Raw genomic sequence first — 22,428 nt, 5'->3', positions numbered from 1 at the left:
CACAACACAACATGACCACCCTTTACCGAGAAGCAACTACACACCAGACGCTCTCTCCACCTTTGCCTTAATCAATGAACTGAATCTCCTATCTCACATTCAAGGAGACTGAAAGTAAAGACAGTTAAGTACAATTTCCAGATGGTGAAGCTAGGATGTGAGCCCAGGTCTTCTGATCAAATCCAATGCTCTTTTACAAAATCCGGGTGGCTAACCATGTGCTTTGCAGAGACTATCAAATTGTCAACCGGTTAGATGCGGTCAGGACTTCAGATGATCAGATCAAATTCCTACAGACAAAATTTGGGGGCGAAAATCAGCTGAGCAATCCTAATTCTTTTAACCTTCCCAGATCTCAACTTCTTTCCAGGCAGTAGTGGCCAAAACCAGCCACGGCACATTAGTGAGGCTCTAACAGGGCTGAGCCTGACAGGGATCTTTCTAGCCTGAGGGTGAGCAGACTCTTCTTGTGCATGGTCTGCTCCGTCTCTGGATACATTGCCAGGTAGATGACTCATGTACAGACTGTCATTACAACCCACGCTTTCTTTGAGACTAAACTGGCTGGGCGCTTCTCACCTTGGACTTGAATAGCCAGATGCTTCTCCTCCTGACAGGCAAGTCCTCATGAGTTTAATCAGAATGCTTCTCTAACTCACCGAAGTCACTTAGGATTCCAATTCTAACATCTAAGGTACCATCTATTCTGTTCGATAAAACTTTCTGCAACGATGGAAATGTTCTGTATCTGTGCTGTCCAACGTGGCAGACCCTAGCCATCTGTGGCTACTGAACACTTGAATGTGACTAGTGCAACTGCAGAACTAAATTTCTAATTTTAGGTAATTTAAATTTAAGTAGCCATAAGTGACTAGTGGCTACCATATTAGATCACAAGCTTCCAGATCATTGGTAGAAATGGCCCCCATTCATCGGTGGAGGGCTGCCCCTTCATGAGCTCCTAGGACGGTAGAAGAGTGTAGTTGATCTTGTAGTCAGAGAGCTAGGTTCAAATCAGCTTCTCTTTCCAGCTATGTGACAAATAAAAATGGCAAGCAATAGGATATATTGGAGAATATGAGGAAGCCATTTGGTATAAACCTAATTCGGCCTGACCTTGTCTTTCCAAAAGGGCCTGACCGTGGCTGTTCAGCATGCATTGTTTATCTGCTTTAGATATTCCCTATGGCAAGAACAAAGGCCCTTGAGATAAAGGTGCAACTTCCCTCCCCCTCCCAACGTTGGCGTCTCCTTAAGGATTAAGCATCTTTCCTTAGGCTAGAAACTGATTGCTGTGCTCACCTGTGACCGCCCAGCTCCAGACAATAGACTTGCCTCCTGCTACGCCCACCAAGATAGCAGACCCACTACCTGCTGTGTCCATCAAGTGCTGTGCCGACAGAGCAATCTTGTGACTATTGTGGGAGGGACATTTCAATCATATGTGAAACACCCTGTTTGGGGGCATATAACCACTCTGTGCACCCCACTTCTTCGGTTCCCTTTCTTCCTTTGGGAAGAAAGGCCCCAGGCCATGGTCCTCAGATTTCACCTCAGAATAAACTCACCCAAATTTTCATTTATAGATTGGTTATGGATTATTTTCGTCGACATGTGATCCTTAACATGTAACGTACCCTCTCCATTCACTGGTTTCCTAATGTACAAAACTGGGATAATAGTATCCATCTCATTAGGAGATGTTTATAATGGGGACATGTGAGATACAGATCAGTACCATGCCCAGAAGACTAGAATACTGAATTGACATCAGATGCTTTGATTATTATCTTCAGCATCCTCTTCCTTTTCCTAAATTCCTCTTGGTGCCATTCCCCAAGGCAACTAGCTGAGAAGCCAAAAACAAACTTGTCTGCTCTGTACTCAGCTCCTCAACTCAGGGGAAGGTGGCAGATCTCCCCAAAGGCAAGACTGCAAGAATTAGCCCTGGAAAGCTATCAGAGCCCTACATCTTACAGAATTCAGGAGCATTCCTCTTCCATGTTACTTCCAGAACATTCTCAACCCCTCTGAGCCTGATAGATTATCAGAGAAGCTTCACCCAAAATCCACTTCTCTCCTCCGCTCAACCACACTGACCAAAAATGAATTAATTTCTAACAATCAGCATCACTGACTGAGGATTTCCTATGTGCCAGGCCCTGGGCTTCATGTGCTGTTTCACGGAACTCTCACGGCCACCCCTGGAGGCAGGTAGCATCATTTCCTTTTCCAGCGAGGACAGTGAGGAATAAAAGGCCAAGTACCTGCCCAGTTCCCAGTGCTAGTGAGAGCAAACTGGGATTTGAAGCTGGCCACCTGACCCAAGGGCTCAGGATCAACCTTGCTATTTCCCCGTACCTTCAAGGACGCTGCCAGTCCACGCCCCCCCTGCCCCACCCTCTCCTCCCTTTGTAAGTGTGATCTCTTCTGCTTTAATGTTCAGCCTCAGAAGGGTGCACTGGAACTTTTGAAGCATGCGCACCCCTGAGTTCTCACACTTGCCTTTTTTCACATAGTAAGAAGCACGAAAGGAAGAAATGCTACTCAAGCCAAAACAGCAAGAAAAGAGTAAGTTGAAAGCTAAGCCAACATCAAGTTATCACAGGCTTTTTTTCTTTTCAAGCAGTATCTTCCAAAATGAAAACTGCCGAACCAAGAAACATTCACTTTTGCTTTTAAATTGCTTCAAAAATATTTGGTGGAAAGAGTAATATCCTTTTGGGGGGTATTTTAGAACTGTGGCACATCAAAGAAAATTGGTTTCCAACTCAATTAAAGGAGCTTTTTCCTTTAGTTTGCTTGCTCCAGGCTTTTTCAAATCACAGTTTACCTAGAAATGATAACAAGATTATATTTCATTTGGCCTGCACGGTTTTTTAAAGGAAATTTAATAAGCTGCCAACATGTAAAAAGCTATGGTGATCTCACATTTAAAGAGTCTAGATTTCTACCCTTATTTGCATAAGATCTAGCAACACTAAGTGCCTTCTGCCTGTGGTAAAGCAAACCCAAAGAGGAGTTATGTGATTTCTAGTTTGCCACAATTCCCACCACTCCACATTGTCTCAGAAGTAATCCTATCTCCTCATCATCATGTAGGCCAAGCCCCTGGAGGCACCTGAGTTTGGGGCCTCTTTACAAGAAGCTGTGGACAGACAAGTAATCATGTTTAGTCCCTTGCAGTCCTTTAGTTCCATAAAAGCATTCTCATTTCTCTGTCAGGTCCTGCCTATACCACCACACACCCCAGAGAGGCTCTCAGTACCTTCTCCCACCATGCACCACCCCACTCCCAATGTCACCAAAACTACCACTCACCTGTTTCTCAGTGTCACTTTGTTCTCTCTTCACAGGAGTCACAGGGACCTCCCCATTGACGCCTTCGTTCCCATTAACTGACATCAAACTTCTCCGCTCCTTCTGATTTGACTTGTGTTCCACTTTCGTAACTCTAAACCTAAGGGGGTAAAGAGATTTGATGAACTTTGCTTTTCCAGTAAACAAGAATTATGAGTGAACCAAAAATCATCCATCTAGAGGAGCCCAAGCGAACTCAGCCAAAAGTTAGGACAACAATGAAAAACACCATATTCAATGGGAGGGGCATTCCTATCCAGCAACTCCCCATGTCACTGGCCAAACTTTCCAGCTGATTTTCACTTAACACATCACAGACTATGCTGGATACTTTATAGAGCATGGAAAACGCATTCAAAAACATGGGTACTCAACCATTAAACAGCCTCAGCGTTATGGTTTCTATAGTGACATGAGCCTTAACATCAGCTGTATAAGCCACAGAGGCTGAATAAAAGCAAGACAAGTTTGCAAATCAGACTGACTTAGGCAAAATGTTCACCAGACAGCTGCCTTACTCAAAGACAGCACACACTCATCAGACTCCTATCGACACACACACACACACATGCACGCGCGCACGCGGCAAGAGGAGCCCCAACTGCACATTTATTAGTATCAGCTGGCGGTAGGGTTTTTGTGTCTGTTTGGTTTTTGTCTGGTTCTTTGGGTTTTTTTAAAGAAAATCTGGGTTAATTTTCATTAAGGATTAAGGGAAAAGTTAAGGAAATTAAGGAAGAGGTTTTCATTAAGAATTAAGAGAAAAAGAAACGTATTCAATTTGACTGTTTTTTCTAGTACATCATCATCAAATCCCTGAAGTCTTCATAATAGGTTCTTTCTGGTTCTGGCTTTAATTTCCCTTAAAACTATCAAAAATAAATTCTCTGTCTTTGTTTAAAATGAGGTCATCAACCATAAGGAGGAGGGAGACTCTGAGGAAGTGAAAGAAATCAGGGAAGACTTGTAACCACTAACCTATTCTGTCGAACTCTAAGCCTCTTTTTACACAATGCATGCTAAAACGCAGCCTGTAATAATTAAACGTTCCTAATATTCTACATCCAAGACAGACCATGGGATTTGGGGCGTTTAAAAAGTCATGTTGAATCTGAGTTGAAAATTTCATCAGATTTTTTTAAAGCAAACAAAATATGCTTTGTCCAAACAAGCTGCAGGTTCTCATTACATTCCACATTCGTAAATTCCTATGACTCTGCTTCTTAATAAAACAGCGTGGTCATGAGTTGTACTGTTTTGCTGTAAGTGGCACACAGCCCTACAGCCTTCTCTTCATTCCTTGTGCAGCCCGTGATGAAACTCGAGTGAATTAAAATAATAATAATAATAGCCAACATTTCTTGAGTGCATAAGTGCCAAATACTGGTCTAAGACCTTTACATGAGTCACCTTATTGAGTCTTCACAGTAAATCAGATGAGGGGAGTGTTAACGGCATCTCCATTTTATCGAGGGGGAAACTGAGGCACTGAAAGAAGTAACAGTTTGTATGCAGTGGTGCCAGGACTCCAACAAGGTAAATGCAATGATTCCAGGCTACTCCTCCCAAAGTTCGTCCATAGAGAAAGAAGGACTATGTATGCATTACTGTCAACTTTTGCTCAGTGCTTCCCAGCCTAGCTCCAGTACGCACACTCTTAACCATTACTCTCTACTGCCTCTCTAAAGCCTTGTCAATGCAGCCCCTGCATGAGAATCAAAATTGAAAGAGCAGACACTGCAGAAGAATTCCACTGCAAAAATGCTCTACCTATAAGCAAACTGATTCATCACTTGAACTGCAAGATCTCTGCCTCACATATGGGGCACAAGTAAATGGTACTATAGGACTGGGAAGCCCAGGACACAGGTGTGGTAAACTAAAAGAAAGCAGTCCCAGGAATCCACATGGAGCTTATGTGGCAAAGACTGGAGAGCTGTGGACCAGCTCCATCTCTCCTTCCTGGCACATGGCTGGATGACATTTCCCAACTCCCTGACTGTTAGGTGTGGCCAAGTGATTGAGTTCTAGCCAGTGGAATGTGAACTTCCAGGCCTATCTCATTAAAACCTCTTGCGAACAATCTTCCACATACTTTGCCTTTCTGCTAGCAAACCTGGCAGAGCCACAAGATGGAAAGGACCTGGGACTCTGGATGATTGGTTCAAGAGTCACCCACTGATCTTTCAATTTCTATAAACAAAATATAAACTTCTATTCTGTATATAGTTAGGCTTTATCTACCAGAGCAAGTGTAATGGTTAATTGTATGCATTAACTGGACTGGGCTAAGGAATGCCCAGATAGCAGGTAAAACATTATTTCTGGGTGTGTCTGTGAGGGGGTCTCCAGAAGAGATTAGCATTTGAATTGGTAGACCGAGTAAAGAAGATCACCCTCACCAATCCCAGTGGGCATCATCCAATGCCTTGAGAGCCGGAATAAAATAAAAAGGCAGAGAAATGGCGGATTTACTCTTTTTACTTGAACTGGGACATCCATCTTCTCCTGTCCTCAGACATGGTCCCTCCTGGTTCTCGGGTCTTCAGACTAAGACTGGACTTGCACCATCAGCTCCCCTGGTTCTCAGGCCTTCAGACTTGGACTGAGCTACCCCACCAGCTTTCCTGGGGCTCCAGCTCACAGACGCAGATCATGGAACTTCTCAGCCTCCATAATCACATGAGCCAATTTCTACAATAAATCTCCTCTTACATCTATCCTATTGGTTCTGCTTCTCTGGAGAACACTCATACAGCAAGAATTAATTTTTTACCTCAATTAATACATCTGATCTAGCAATACCCAGCTCTTAGGATTCTTCTGCTATTGGAAAAATGCAGACCTCAGACCAGAAAACATCTAAAAAGCCCAGAGGTGTGACCTGAGCCAGGCTTAGGAGAACCTCCTCTGTACTTAACAGGTAAGCAGAAATGCACGCACCACAGCAGCCACGTCACACAAACCCAAAGTGACCACAGGGATCTTACCTGCCCACAGAGAGGACGGTGACCTCTCCTTGGCGCCTCGGACGGCCCTCTCTGGACTTGTTGGTGGGTTTTATGAAGTGCCACCGCTTGTGCCTACACCGATGACACACATCCCTCTCAACAGCACCGCCAACCGTGTGCAGATGGTGTCCACAGATGTGTTTCCCTGGGGTGGCCCCCGGTGACAAGGGCCCGGGGCTCAACGGCGGGCTCCCAGGAGTGCTGGGGGTCACGGGGCTAAGGGGGGAAGGAAAAGGAAAAGGTAGAACCGGTTACTTAAAAGAAACACCAGCTCGGCAATCTCTCCCTGTGATGTAAGAAGCAGGTTTAAATCAAAATAAAAAACGCCTCTTCCAATCATACACATGGGCTCCGTGAACTGCTCTTAGGCAGCTGGTACTCAGCTCTTATGACCATGCAATGACAGTGCATTTTAAACAGCAAGAGTGTGATTTATCACTTCTAGACTGGAATTAACTGGCTGGAAATAAGCCACTGCTTCTAATGATGTGGCACCTGTTTGAATTTAAAGTATTAGGTTTCTTTCTAAATGACTCATCTCCATTTTCATGCAATCACACTGACCTCTCACACAGAGCCCAGGGCCTGCTTAAATCTCTAAGCAAAGGGATGACCTGAATCTATGCGCCTTGGAGGATTAAGAAACTTAAATTCCAACCAAATGATCCAATGATCTCTTAAGATAGAATATTTGATCCAATCTGAGTATTGCATCAAAAGAAGAAAGCTTTTAGGTCAAAATATCAAAAGAGATGCCAACAGTGTTGATAATAGTAATAATAAAAATAGCTAACGCATAGTATTCTAAGCGTTTGATAAATGTTAATTTAATTAATCTTTACAAAACCTTATAAGGTAGGTATTATTAATTTCCTCATTTTAAAAACGAGGACATTGGGGCCAGCCCAGTGGTGTAGTGGTTAAGTTGGTGCACTCTGCTTTGGCGGCCCAGGGTTCACAGGTTCGGATCCGGGGCACGGACCCACACACCGCTCATCAAGCCGTGCTGTGGCACTGTCCTACATATAAAATAGAGGAAGATTGGCACAGATGTTAGCTCAGGGCCAATCTTCTTCACAAAGGAAAAAGAGAGAGAGAGAGAGGACACTGAGGTTCAGCGAAGTTAAGTCACTTGCCTAAGCTCACACAGCTAATAAGTGACGGATCTGAGATCCAAATCTAGAAAGTCTAATTGTAGAAATCATGTTCTTAACCACCATGCTATTGTGCTTCAGAAACAGGGAGATCACTCTGATAACCAAGAAGAAATCTAGCCATGCGAAATATAAAAAGCAGAAGTATGTAGGCCAGAGGCTGGCTACTTTCAAAAGGCACATGTCAAGGCTCTGGGCCACTAGAAAAGGAGGAATTAAAACAGGACAGGGCCAGCCTGACCAGAAATCAGCCCTCTGACGTGGTGTAGGAGGGTAGGTGGGGCGGCACATCACAGCACAGCCTGACACCTGAGACTGTGCCAAGAGCCCCAAAGGCACATGGAAGTCTTATGACAGCATAAGCCAGCCTTTATGCAGCGGAAAACCAGCCCACTTGCACATTAAAAAGAAGTGTAGCTTGTGTTCGAGGAGATAGTCTGAAAACATCACAGACAAGCAAAAGTTTCCTATTGCTCTTTAGGGATGCTCTTTAGATTGTTCAAACAAAAACACACAGCAGCAGCTTTCTGGGGTAAAACAATGTTAAATTAACACCATAGACTAGAAAGTTGAATCCAAAGGTTTAACAACATTCATTCAACAAACACTGATCAAGCAGCCACTGTGCACAAAACCCAGTGAAGGCACTACGTGATGAAGCTCAAAGACAACCGGGGCAAAGACACCAGGAACGAACACAGTCCTAACGCCAGGTGTCTGTGGTCAGAGCCGGAAGGTGGGAGGCAACACAGCTCGTATGTTTCTGTGAACGACATCACCAGAGCTTCCAAAAGTGACCTTCCTGTCCCTGAGTCACCTCGCTAAAAATGCAAATCAAACACGGCCAGTTTGACCGGACGTGCTGGGGGCATCACCCATAGCGTAAGCACAAAAAGGTCCAAACTCCTTGCCATGTGACTGGGTCCCAACTTGCCTTCCTTGCCTTCTTGCTACTGTCCCCAGCACCTTCTCTGGTCACCCCAGACTGAACCTTCTCAGGTGCGTCCCACACTCTCATGCTCCCATGCCTTTTCTCCTGGACTTTCTCTGCCTACAAGCAGCCCCTGCCTCCTGTCTCTGCCTGACCCACACCTGACTCAAATGGCACTTCTTCTGTGAACTTCCCCTGACCTCCTGCTGGCCCAGGAGCCCCCAGAGCATCTGGTCTTTACTTCTTCTACAGCATTCTCACGCTCTCCACCATAAAGCCTCACACACACGTCTCCATCCCCCACTAGACAGAGTCCTCCACAGCAAGGATCTCTGACCGCCCAGCTCCAGCATGGCACCCATCACAGTAGGCACTCAATAAACGCTCCTTGTTGAAGAAATGAAAAATTATATAGAAATGTAATTATCTGTAATTAATTAAGAAGGACTATGAGGCTCAGCAACCGTGACCTAAAACTGGTAATACAGAGTAGAACTTACCAGATGCCCCCAAACCAGCCTGGTTTTTCATTTAATCATCATGTTCATGGAGGTCTTTCAATGCCCAAGGTACTTTATATTCCTTATAATAACCCAGTGAAGTTGGTACAATGGTTATCTCCATTTTAGAGATGGTGGAACTTAAGCACAGAGCAGTCAGTTAACTTGCCCAAGAAAAGGTGGTCAATAAGTGGTGGAGGTAAGACCCAATCCAGACCCCTAATTTCAACACTGTTACTATCTCCCATCATTATTATCCAACACAGCAGTTCTCAACAAGGGGCGATATGCCCCCAGGGGACATTGACCATGAGTAGAGACATTTTGGGTTGTCACACAGAGCCGGGGAGGGGGACACTGGCATCCATTGAGTGGAGGCCAGGAATGCTGTTAAACATTCTACAGTGCACTGGACAGTTCCCCAAGGAGAGAATTATCTGGCCCAAATGTCAATAGTGCCAAAGTTGGGAAACCTGCTCCAGTAGCTAATTGGAAAAAATGTCCCACTAAATGGCGAGCGAAGCTCTCACCTTTCAGGATCATTCACGGTGTTATCTGCAACCAATGCCTTTAAAACATCCACGTTTGCTAAGGAGAAAAAAAGTAAAGAATTAAAATGGGATGAATCAGATGAGTAAACACAGAATTATCACATCAGAAAAACTGTTGGAAAAACACCTAATTGAGTTCCTTCAGTTCACAGATGAGCCCTGGGGTCCTGGAGAAGGGAGGGTCTTTCCCAAGGTAACCCCATGGATATGGCACCATCTGTCAATGACTTTCACCACTGAGGAATTTAGTATGAGTGACAGAATCTACGCAAAGAAAGCAGATCTACTATAGAGCTTTGCTTCCTACACATCATTAGCAATACGACAGAAAAATGCATTTCTTTCCCCTCTTCTCAAACCACAGGGAAATTTACACACTGCTGTTCTGTTGCATTTAGCTGACTTTGCTGAATAGGTAGTGAAATCTATGTCTTAAGAGACCTGTGTTCTAATAACTTGCATGTGCCAAAATAATTAGCCCTCAACTCTGGAGACCCATGCAGTATCAGGTCTATCCCACACATAAGCAGGGATGGGAGACGGTTAATCTGCCAGGTGGGCCATTTAGCTTAGATCTGCTTCAGGACCATACAAGACCTGAATTCTGGCCAGATATCTTAAAATTTCAAGTGTTGGTGATACAGATAAGTTATCTAATAGGGACTGAGTTAAGTTAGACTTCTAGTGTTAATTATTTTTTTTTAATCCAGATTTCTACATGGGGGGCTAGGCTGTCAACAAGAGCAAATTAAAATCCAAGCTTCTTGGGTTCCCATCCCACATGGATGCACAATGTTCTGTTCACCTCTTGTAGAGTGGGCAAGCTCTCAAGGATAAAAGACTGAAGTGAATGCCCAAGTTTCTCTTGGAGATTTAATTGGCAAGGCCAAATGTCATTACTGACTCTTAACCTGTCCATTGAGATTGATAGATAGATAGATAGATAGATAGATAGATAGATAGATAGATAGATTTTGGGGGGTGAGGAAGATTATTTCTGAGCTAATATGTGTGGCCAATCTTCCTCTATTTTGTATGTGGGACACCGCCACAGCATGGCTTGATGAGTGGTTTGTAGGTCCGCACTCTAGATCCAAACCTGTGAACCCTGGGCTGCTGAAGTAGACCACACGAACTTAACCACTAGGCCACTGGGCCAGCCCCTCCATTGATTTTTAAAGCACTGTTCTCATGACAAACCACAATAAATTCTCCAGAGATGAAAGAATAAAAAATCACTATTTACTGTGTGAGCTAACACCAACATTTAACATTTAACATTTCAAATGACTTCCCTGGAGGAAGAAAATTAACTCTAGTTCCAACACTGCTGCTTTTAAGAGTTAACAGTTAAGGCTTTATACAGTGTTTCTTAACCTTTTTAAATTTAATTTAATTAATTTAAATAATTATTGCTCCATCCAGGAGGCTTTTTTGACTTTTTTTTTCCCCTAATCACTCTCCCATGAAATTATAATAATGCAGATATATATCTATGTAGGTACTATATGTATATTTGTGTTTTACATATAAAACAGTAATAAGATTTTTTTTGCCTCCATGATCCAGTTTTCACCCCATCACAACCCTCACAAATACATGAGGATTTTAAAGAAACATTAGCACAGCATACCATCCTTTTCTAAAAGAAATACTTTCTTTGCCCTTCATGACTATTCATGAGGCTGTCCAAACGCATTTCCAAACAACTCTTGTTCTAAATAAGACGTGTATTTACAAAAAGGTACTGAAATGGATCGGCAGTTTCTTCTCCCACACCACAGAGACAGTTACCCTCAGTAGGACAAATTTAAGAATAATCTAGCGATGTCAGTCATTTTCCCATTTGACTAATAATAAGGATTCAGAAAAACAATTTTCATTCAGATAAAGGGTTTAGGGAATACCCAATAATCTGCCAGTTAACACTTATATGCTGCCATCATTTACCAAACTTCAAAACTATAAACAGAAAAAAGGAAAAACAACAACAACAAAAGGTATGAAGACAGACATAACACTAACAGTGCTCACGTCTAAGAATGAGCTTTTCAAAAACAAAAGTTTCAATAGGTGCCTGAAAAAACGAATCACCTATAAAATGATGACCTCCTTTAGAAACATCGAATTATAAAATGATCTCAGGAAGGTTATTAAAATGGATTAAAATCATTACTAAAACTTATTTTTCTATACTTGTGTTGTTTCCCATGTATTCCTGTACCTCACCCTTATCTCGCAGAAATAGTTAGTAAACAGGCCCTGTTTGCTATGAAGGAGTCTTTAAGAGTAGATGCAGCCTTCCAGGCAAGCATCATTCACACCCACCCTGTCTGAGGAGGTTCCTCAGCTGTACGTGGCACCAACACACACATTTGTGCACACGCACACATGCATACATGCCCTAGTCTCTAGTCTAACTTCCAGTTTATACCAGGGCGTAAACTTCAGTAATCTGTCCCTTGGGAACACTTTTGGTTTCCTGTGGTGAGAAAACTTTCTAACATAACACTACCATTAGAACTTAAACACAAGCTTTAATTTGGTTGTAAAATTACTATAAAAGAGCAATAATCTAATTAAGTTCTATATTAAATATATATCTCCTTGCATATTGCCCATAACTCCAGTAAGCCATAAAAGATGGTTTCCCCTACGCTTGTCAGCATTTTGTCAACTTCCCTTCATGGGTTTCCAGAGAATAGGAGGAATCATTTACAGGGCAAGAAAAACCCATCAAGAAAGGGGGAAATTTTCTAGTGGGCAGTAATTTCCAGGAAATGCCTCTTTTCTTTCCTGAATTTCCGCCTGATAATATGTATAAAGCAGTCGATTGTGACTCCTAGTAACCCTGTGTACAGCACAGCGGAACCCTGACAGGTGTCTGTGACATCCTCCCATCCATTGGCATTATATCAGACAGCTGCTATTCATAGGGTTTCCACGGCCAATTTTTTCAGAAGTGGGTGGCCATGTCCTTCTTCCTGGTCTGTCTCAGTCTGCAAGCTCCACTGAAACCTGTCCACTACGGGTGACCCTGCTGGGATTTGAAACACCGGTGGCATAGCTTTCAGTATCACAGCAACATGCAGCTGCAAAGTATGACAACCAACAGATGGGTGGTGTGGTTCCCTGATCGGGAAACGTACCCAGGCTGCCGCAGTGAGAGCACCGATCTTAACCACTAGACCGCCAGGGGTCCAAACTCCCATACAAGGCAAGAAAATTCCAATGACCACCCAACAGTCTTCAGTTCAGCTCTACTTAGAAAGATAGATGAAAGGCAGCACTGTAGTTAATCCAAGGCTTGGGACTAGGAGGAAAACAATCAGTGCACAGATTCATCCTTCAAGAGGTATTTATCTAAACTAAACTGATTTGCAGCGTTCAAGACATGATGTGTTTGAACCATACACAAGAATGTCACCATCTGTACAGGTGAAATATTACCCCATTAGCCAAATTCAAAATGCAAAGCAGAAGACTAGCCATATACAATGATTGCAAATGTTTTAAAATATGTAAAGAGAGGCAAAGAAAACCTAAATAAACATGGGAAAATGGTCATGGATGGATTGTACTCAATTGTATTCCTTCTTTTTTTCTCCAATGCTTAAAGAAAAGTTATGTTACAGTGTGCTTACAATGAAAAAAATAGAAAATTAAATTAACACCAACAGGGAGGTCTAAATTGATATTAAGTTCAGAGTCTGCTCATGACAGAGACAAGAAAAGAAAAATGCATTTGTCCCGTGGAGGAGTTCTGTCTCAAAGGCAAACTAAAAATGCTAGGTTCTAACTGGTAAGAGACCCAGGTGTGCATCTCATCACCCAGCTGTGGTCTGGGCACAGCCTGGAAGCTAGAGATGGCCACAGCTGGAAGAGGAGGTCCAGTGAGATCAGCTGTCCCCTGGTGGTCAAGGAGAACCAAGAGGGCTGGCCCCGTGGCCGATCAGTTAAGTTTGAGAGCTCCACTTCAGCAGCCCAGGGTTATGCTGGTTCGGATCCTGGGCGCAGACATGGTACCGCTCGTCAGGCCACGCTGACGCAGTGTCCCACATGCCACAGCTAGAAGAACCCACAACTAAAATATACATCTGTATACTGGGGGGATTTGTGGAGAACAAGCGGAAAAAAAAAAAGAAGATTGGCAACAGTTGTTAACTCAGGTGCCAATCTTCAAAAAACAACGAGAACCAAGGGCTGCACAAGCATCAGAGCCACCACCCATGCTCACAGGTCACTAGGGAAATCACAGGGAGACAGATGAGGGCACTGACAGGGAAGCGGCTAAAGAGTAAGACAGACAGGAAAGACCTGGGGAGCAGAGGAGAAACAATGAAATCAGTGCCTTGGAATTTCTCTAAGGTTACCTACTGGTAATCAACACAGCGGAAACACAAAGGCCACTTTCCAAAAGGAAAAGGATATAATTAAAAAAGAAAAGAACAGCCTTATTTGCCCATGAGTGTGGGAGGCGAGGGAATTATATAGTCTGCTTGCTCCAGAGACCCAAACGCTTCTCCTCTGCTGTAATGGAGTGAAGAAGCCCACTGCTGGCATCGTGCTGCCACGGGGCTGGCTGTGTGACCTTGGGCAAGGCTCTTACTCCCTGGCGCTCTGTCTCCTCATCTACAAAATGGGGTGACAAAGGGGCCTACCTCATAAGATAGTTTTGAGAATGTTGAGTTAATGTTTCAGGAATTCTACAAACTACCCCAGCTGTGTATTTTGTCTCTTTGAAAGGATAAAGTTTATCATCCCTCTTTCCTGGAGGAAAGAGGCAGTGACAGCAAGTGGTGAAGCATCAACTGGAATCAGACACTTGAGTGCAAATCCCAGCTCTGCTACTTGCCAGCGGCCAGATGTTGGCAAGTTAGTTCAGCAGTGTGGGCCTGAGTTTCTCAACGGTCAAATGGGAATAAATGCCTGAATCAGAAGGTTGTTAGTCCCTGGAAAGCTCGTAGAACAGGCCTGGCAGGCAGCAAACACTCAGTGCGCGCTATGAAGTTACACGCAAGAACCTCAGCTCCTGGTAAAGTTTTAAAAGTTGACTTATTTCAATCGATTCAACTGTCAGTAATCCACCTCATCCAATGCTCCCTAATGAGCAGCTACTTCGGCTCTCAGAAGCCCAAGTCCCAAAGGCCTCGAGCCCTCCAGAGCCCTGGAGGCAGTTTCGAAGGTGCCAGGCACAGGAGCAACGCCTTACTCTGTGCACTTCTATAGCAGCTGACGCTTCTGTGCCAAGAACGTATTTGTATATTTCTTGTGCAAATTAATAACCACTTCTCCAGAAGGCAGAGATCAAAATCCAAGTGTTCTAGTCTTTTTTGTTCTTATTTTAAACATCATTCTATTAAGTTTGGTTTTGTGGTTTTATGTCCTGTAGTAACCGAAAGCTGCAAATTAGAAGAGAGGAGAGGCAATGTTGTATAGTTGAAAGAGACCCAGACAGAGCTGGGCTGCTCACCACCCATGTAAACTTAACCACCTGGAGCCTTCATTTCCTCATCTGTAAAATGGGTATAATACTACCCACTCTAGAGGGATTAAATGAGATGGTACACACAAAGCACTAGATCTATGCCAAATACATAAAGCATGTTCTGTAAAGAACAATCGAAATTACGCTGAACCATATGACGTTGCTGTTTCTCTAAGTCAAAAACACTGGCCAACAGCCTGGGCTGCGCAGGTGCACTCGCTGAATAGTGAGCATATGGGGGTAGAGGGTCCCCAGGGAAGGGCTAGGGGTGGGAGAGCAGGTACTGATGAGCAATACAGACATATTTCAACGTTTGGACAAATGTCTCGGCTGCATGGGTGCATACCACATGCGTCAGCACTGACTAGAGCAAGACAGAGCCCCAGGAAGACGCTGTCTTTTAAATTCTCATGAGAAGTCAAAGCATGGAGAGCTGCAGCTATGAGGTATGTGGGCAAGGAGTTTTACACACCTCAAAGTGACTGAGGGCACAGTGGCCTATCAAGATAATCACCAGTGTTCCAAACAAGAATCCTAATTTCTCTAACCAAGATTAAATTAATCCTCTATTTAAGAAAATAAGGGTTTAGAACGCATTTCAGAGGGGGAAAAAATGCTTAAATCCATACAAAGTTTTAACACTTAAGAACAGATAACAGAATAGGCAAATCCACTGAGACAGAAAGCAGAGTAGTGGTTGCCAGGGGCTGGGGGTGGGGGGAGGGCGGAGAATGGGGAGAGGCTGCTTAATGGGCGTGGAGTTTCAGTTCGGGGTAATGAAAAAGTTCTGAAACTAGATGGGGTGATGGTTGTACATTATTGTGAATGTACTTAATGCCACTGAAATGTACATTTTAAAATGGTTATAACGGTAAATTTTACATTGTCTGTATTTTACCACAATTTTTTTAAAGTACAAAAAAGGAAGAGATAATCTTTGAGTGCTTACTGTACACAAAGCGCTCCACGTGCAGGATGTCACAACAACGCTATGAGGTAAATATTGCCAGCACCCTCATTTTACAGAGGAGGAACTGAGGCTCCGGGAGGGAATGTGACTTTCCGCAAATCGAGGTGAGCCCAGGATTGAAGGGTGAGCCATCACCTCCAGGGCTGGCTTTTGAAACACTCAGATCGACTGACTCCTAGAACACTCACTTTTGTGAAACTCTCCTGGTCAGATGACGCTGGAAGCTGAGGAATTAGTGAGATTAGTAAAAGGTGCTGCTGACAACTTCAGAAAAATCAAATCTTCAGGAGAGCCCATACAAATCCTGACTCTTTGAAGCAGGTTTTTAGCAAAACATAGAAATATTGCAATTGTTCTGGAACATGAAAATATCCATACCTTCATTTTTCATGATGTAGTGGACAATTTGCCCAACGGTATCACTATTTTCATTTACACTGTCATTCAACTCTGAAAGAGAAGGGGAGGTAAGAATGGGTTACAATTGGTCACCTGCGTCAAGTCAAGGAGACACTCAGCCTTAGAGCCCAAGACCTCACAGAACCATCTCCAGAAAGCTCAGCTGATCACTCAAAGATCACCCATCACGCTAAGAGTCCGGGCTTCCTTCCTTCAACCACAAACTGCCTAACGCACAGCACACAGTGACGTCCTTGGCACAACAGGCATAAAAAGTATCAGAGCTGCCCACCAATCTCTTCTCAAGTCCAAACACCCACTCACTTCCCAAGACAACAATTTCATGCATCTCTATCAGTCCTTACTACCATTACTTCTCTCTCATCATGCCCTTAAACCTTTATGGGAAATGGGAAGAAAAAAGCTAACTAAAAGAAAAAAGTTCTCCTTGGATTTTATTTTAATTGCAGATGTACTATATAAATTTAGAGTATTAATTTCTTCTGTAAATTAGGCAATTATCACCCATGTTTATAAGACTGTCCTTTCCTTTTAACTACACTTCTAAGTGATGGAATTTTGGCCAGGCTTGTCTGCCTACAAACTCAGTTTACTTTGGGAGACTCTGTATATGTGATAGTCTTTGAAAAAAATCAAACCTCCACTCTGAAATGGATCAGTATTATTCGTTTCAATAAAATAAGGAAGAGAGAGGATTGAAATACTCCATCCTAGTGCACAGAGAACAAATCAAGCTGTGCGATGTCCTACCCGTGCACCTGGAGAAGTGTCTTCTCCATCCACAGTCAGCTACCTCCTCCGTGAATGTGTATGTTTGGATGGACAGCACCATCCTGACTGCTAAGCCAACCTACAGAGCACCTACGAAGGAGGAGAGGGGGAGGCTCCACTTTCTGTTGACAAACACTCAGCTTTGGTTCACTCATGAGCTTACACATGACTCATCCTGCAGCCGTGTTCCCTCTCTGCCTCAAAGGTCAATGCGGGTGGGAAAAACCAAGAGGCCAGCAAGCTGGCAAGGAATGAAGAAGTTCCCCCCACTCCACCCTTGGGGCTGGCTTGAAGGGTGACCTGCTCCAAATGTCACCTTTCTGCAAAAACTGCCTTTGAGGAGTTGAAAGGGCTATGGAGAGTTATCCACTACTCCCCAAGGCCCAAGTCAGGAAACAGCCTTAAAGGATGATTGGAAAGACTATCTGGGGAGAAAACAGGATTTTATCTCTCAAGTTTTTCCAAACACTACCCAACAACTGCATGTTAGGAGGAAAAGGTGAGACGCCCTCAAGTTGATACTCAGGCAGCCATTCTTGCCATAATTTTACTGCACTGTCACACAATCATTTACTTAACGAACATAAATTCTAATCACATAGACTTAAGACAGAAGTCTCCCAGCAAAAGTAGTACCATAAAAATGGTGAGACCTATTTAATTTCCCCATCACTCTAATTAGAATCCAATTCAATAATCATAGTAAGGATTAATATCTACTGAGTGTCCATATGTACCCAGCAGCAAATGCATGTTCTGTCTAAACTTCACAATAATCCTATAAGGTGAAGACTACTGCCCTCATAAATTAAATTAAAAATTTAATTAAATTGGGATTAAATTTCAGTTAAATTATACACAGCAGAGATTCAGAGCATAGGCAACTTGCCTCAGGCTACAAGGCAAGTAAGAGTAAAACACCTGGTAGGTATTTAATAACTGAAAGCAAGGTTTCAACCTCTAGGTGTGGTTACTTGAAATCTACACAGACACTGCACCACCTGCTGTTAGGACGGATCGTTTTGCCTCATAGAAATGGAAAATATATATGACTGGTTTCTTATTTACAAAGTCCTCATTGACATCCCCACAAAAAGAATCCAAGTTATTTACCTATCTTTTCAACTTTCTCCTCTTCCACATCTTGCTCGGCTTCTGTTGTACAACGATAGCCTTTCTTCTTAAGCAGGTGGCAAATGAGGACGCCAAAGAGACCCATGATGAAGAACACAGGGACCAGCGCATACGCGATATATTCTGGGTGTCCGTTCCCAGGACCATTAGTGGGCGACGGTGTCGTCTCTGTTCTGGAGTGCAACGCGCGACTGCTACCATTCCCTACAGGAAGAAACACACACGGTTGCGTTAGATTTCTGGAGGCGGCAAGAAAAACCTGCCGACCTTGGGAAATGGTCACGTTAAATCCGAGTCTGCTCCCCAAACCACGGGCCAGGCAGACACTGTAGACCTGGCAGGACAGGAGAACAGTGTGAGGGCCCAGGCTTGGGTCAAAACAGTCCCATGCTGTCCCTGCTACTCATAAACTGGGTACCACCCTGTGTAATTTTTTTAAAGACGTCTCCAAGCCAGCCGCTGCTTCTTCATCTGGGAGTGCACCTACACGGCATGGAATTAATGTACAGAGTTTTAGTGAAGGGTCCAGCACAGAGTAAACACAGAATCACGAGGTGATATTACAGCAGAGTACTTAGTGGTTAAAAGCACGGACTCAGGAGACTTGGGCTCAAGTCACAGCTCCACCACTGAGCAGCTATGTGACACTGGACAGTGACTGAACATCTCCGTGCCTCAGTTTCTTATGAAATGGGCACACTAACAGTACCTACCCATCCTTCCAGGGTTGTTACGAAGATGAAATAAATTACTACATGCAAAACATTTAGAACCATTTCTGCAATGTAGTAATGGCTCGACTACATGCCAGGCACCATTCTTGTGATATATGACTGAGCGAAAGGACAAAGATCCTCATCCTTATGGAGCTTATGTTCTGAAGGACTTAGTAAACTGACAGATCTAGAGTATGAAAAATAGACAAAAATCCAGGATGACATCAAGATTTTGACCCAGGGGCGCAAACATACAAATGGAAAGATGTGCATTTGTTTGTTCATTCACTGATCCAAATTAACATTTATGGCATGCCCATTATGTGAAAAGCACCACGCAGGGAGCTGGATAGGGAGATTGATAAACAACATAACAGCCAATGCCATCTTGGAGCTTGTAGGGGAGCACTGGAAACAGGCACTGAGCAAGTCAACCCATGGGCAGATGATGACAGACTGGGAGAGACGCCATGGATGGTATACATGGGGCACTCAAAGAAAACATCACAGTGGGTACCTATTTTATGATTTCAAAAATAAGGAAGCTGGGAAAGGGACATCTTTTGGAGAAAATGAGAAATTTGCCTTTAGGTATGTTAAAGTATCACATGAACTTATACCAGAGGCAGCCAGATATCTGGGCTGGCGGGGGTGCCACCCAGGCTCCCAAGAGGTCCTCGTATATGGGGAACTGAATCACCTCTGTGAAGGAGAGAGGTGAGAAACAGTGAGCCTGGAGCATACAATCATAAGACACAGCCAATTGAGATAACAGAGAAAGAGCTGACTGTGTGGAAAATCAGCAAAGCACCAGATCACGGACACAAAATGAGAAGAGAATGATCAAACGAAGGAGGGGGTCAGGTAGGATGAGGACCAAAGAAAAATGTGGGATGTGATTGAAATGAAGTCTCATTATTTGGAATACTTGGATTCTGAAGTGATACAATGGGGTTCTCTACATCAGGGAGATTCATACGTGTTGCTTAAGATATCCGGAAAGCGGAAAGCTACATACATTTAATTATAAGCTCTCTCAAGACTATTTTGGTGAAAAATGAATCTGTGTTGTAATGATTACATGGGGACAAAAACCAGGTGTGAAATGACCACATTTCATCAATGCAGGAAACAGGATCAAACGGTAGCCTAGTTTGCAAAGCAGAGGCCCTACAACAAAGGGCTATGTTCTCTTTGACATGGAAATATCCACTATCTTTGAACATGAAAGGAAATTCCCGGTTTCTTAGGTTTGTAAAAGGTTGCATTCATTGTTTTATCAGGGAACCTCTAGAATTTGGGATAACCTATATTTTCTTTCCGATTTCTTTTCGAAGAATCAATACAATTAATAAATGAATGAATGAATAAATAAATAAAAGTATATGCACACTTCCCTAAACATATGGAAACATATCATCTAAATTAGGGTTTAACCTCAAGCCTCACTTTCAGTAAAAACCAGAAACATTTCTTTAACTTCTTTTACAATTCTAAATAAGTTTTATTTATTAATTCCTTTTTAATAACATATATTTCATGCAACAGGAATAGGTGAAGCAGACAGCATGCTAAGACTGTGAGAGTTTTACTCAGAAACTGGTCTGTTTCAATTTGGAGGTGATAAAAAATTCTCCATTTTATAATAATAATAGGAAATGGGAATGAAAGCAGAGGGGCTCAGAATTGGAGCCAAACAGCTCCTTCCGAATCAGGTGGTTGAAAAATGTCTTCATCATTAATTGGACATCTAGTAAACCTTTGCAAGTAGTACATATTTACAGAGTTTGTGATTTACAAACGTGTATCAACCACTTAATCTCATACTTATTGTACCATGGAAAAACTGAAGAAGGTATGAATCTAAACTAGTGAAACATGAATTACAGAGAGAGGCAATGTAGCACTGAGGTTAAAAGGTCAGACTGACTGGCACAAATAATAGCTTGGCCACTTACCAGGCGAGCCACCTCGGGCAAGTTATTTAACTGCTCTGTGCTCAGTTTCCTCATCTGTAAAATGGAATCAAAATGATTGCACCTTTCTATGATGATGATTTTAAAACACGGCCCCAAATTCTTTAATTCTGCTCCCAGGGAGAGGGGAGGTCTTCATCTCCTCCCCTTGAATATATACTCTGTGCTCTGCCTGACCTATGGAATATGTTGGAAGCGATGCTATGTCAGTTTCCAAGCCCCAGGCCTTAAGAAACTGACAGCTTCCAGTTCCCATCTCTTGGGGCACTTGCTTTTGGAACCCAGCCACCATGCTGTGAGGAAGCCTAAGCTGTCCTGAGGAGAGAAACCAATAACGGTCATCAACTTGTCAATTATGTGACTGAGCCATCTTAGGAGTCGACCCAATAGCCCCAGTTGATGCTGCATGGAGCAAAGATGAGCTATTTCTGATGAACCTGCCCAAATTGTAGATTCCTTAGCAAAACAAATGACTGTTGTTGTTTTAAGCCACTAAGATTTGGGGTAATTTCTTACATAGCTATAGTAACGGGAAGACTACCCCATGGAATCATATATTAATATATTAAGCACTTAGAATATTGTCTAGGAAAAGGTAAGCACTATAAAAGTATTTAGTCATCATCTTGATAGAACTTCAGTATCCAATATGGTAACCACTAGCCACAAATAGCTATTTAAACTTAAGTCAATTAGAATTAAAATTAAAAATTTAATCTCCTCAGTTTCACTAACCACAATTCAAGTGCTCAGCAGTCACATGTGGTTAATTGCTACCATATTCGACAGGTCAGATAAAGAACATTTCCATCATCCCGAAAAGTTATTTGGACAGCCCTGTTATAGACTATAAAGAACCACTACAAAGCAAAATGTTGACTGGAGAATATACTCTGATCTACCTTAACAATTCAATGAAGAATGACTTTTAAATCACAAAGTAACTACTTACAAATAATGCCTAAAACATTTGTTAACATAGGCAGGGTTGGCTTTCCTTCAATTTACACTGGAGACACTGTCCATCTTTCTCTTTCACTCCCAGCTGAATCATACCTGAATTACAAAATAGTTATGTTTTTGAGTCCAAATCAATAGCAAAAGTTGTTTCAGCATTGTTTATAAAAGTCAAAAAACAGTGAAAACCTGCATGTTTGACAATGAGATAATAAGAAAATACCTAAGTCAGCTCATCATCTATCCATTTGATGGAATAACGTGCACCATTTAAAACTATTTATGAAGATTTTGTGAAGATATGGGAAAACGCTGATGATCCAATGTTGAACTTAAAAAGCCAGATTCAAAATCTTACATACAGTATGATCCAACAAGTAAAAAAAAAAAGCATGAAGGCATAAAATGTACAAAGAAATGACCAAAATATTAAGTGATTCTGGGTAATTGAATAAGAGGATAATTTTATATTTTATTTTTATATTGTTT

General features: G+C 42.7%; 1 protein-coding gene across 2 annotated transcripts in view; it reads right to left on the bottom strand.

Moving 5' to 3' along the window:
* The window catches only part of RELL1 (RELT like 1), a 60,743-nt gene that overhangs the window by 14,153 nt on the left and 24,162 nt on the right, over positions 1 to 22,428 (bottom strand). Inside the window, exons 3-8 of one of the 2 annotated variants that reach the window (XM_070612981.1) lie at positions 21,935 to 22,038; positions 18,270 to 18,494; positions 16,344 to 16,415; positions 9,487 to 9,544; positions 6,351 to 6,587; positions 3,322 to 3,460 (exon numbers count right to left, since the gene is read on the bottom strand). In XM_070612981.1, coding sequence (XP_070469082.1) covers positions 3,322 to 3,460; positions 6,351 to 6,587; positions 9,487 to 9,544; positions 16,344 to 16,415; positions 18,270 to 18,494; positions 21,935 to 21,962 — 759 coding nt within the window. In that variant the 5' untranslated portion in view covers positions 21,963 to 22,038. The remainder of the gene's footprint in view (positions 1 to 3,321; positions 3,461 to 6,350; positions 6,588 to 9,486; positions 9,545 to 16,343; positions 16,416 to 18,269; positions 18,495 to 21,934; positions 22,039 to 22,428) is intronic. The other variant, XM_070612982.1, reaches the window with a different exon arrangement.

Source organism: Equus przewalskii, chromosome 3, assembly GCF_037783145.1.
Source record: "Equus przewalskii isolate Varuska chromosome 3, EquPr2, whole genome shotgun sequence".
In the NCBI taxonomy this organism is placed as follows: domain Eukaryota; kingdom Metazoa; phylum Chordata; class Mammalia; order Perissodactyla; family Equidae; genus Equus; species Equus przewalskii.
The sequence above is the reverse complement of the archived record's forward strand: the minus strand, read 5'-3'. Positions and strand labels throughout refer to the sequence as shown.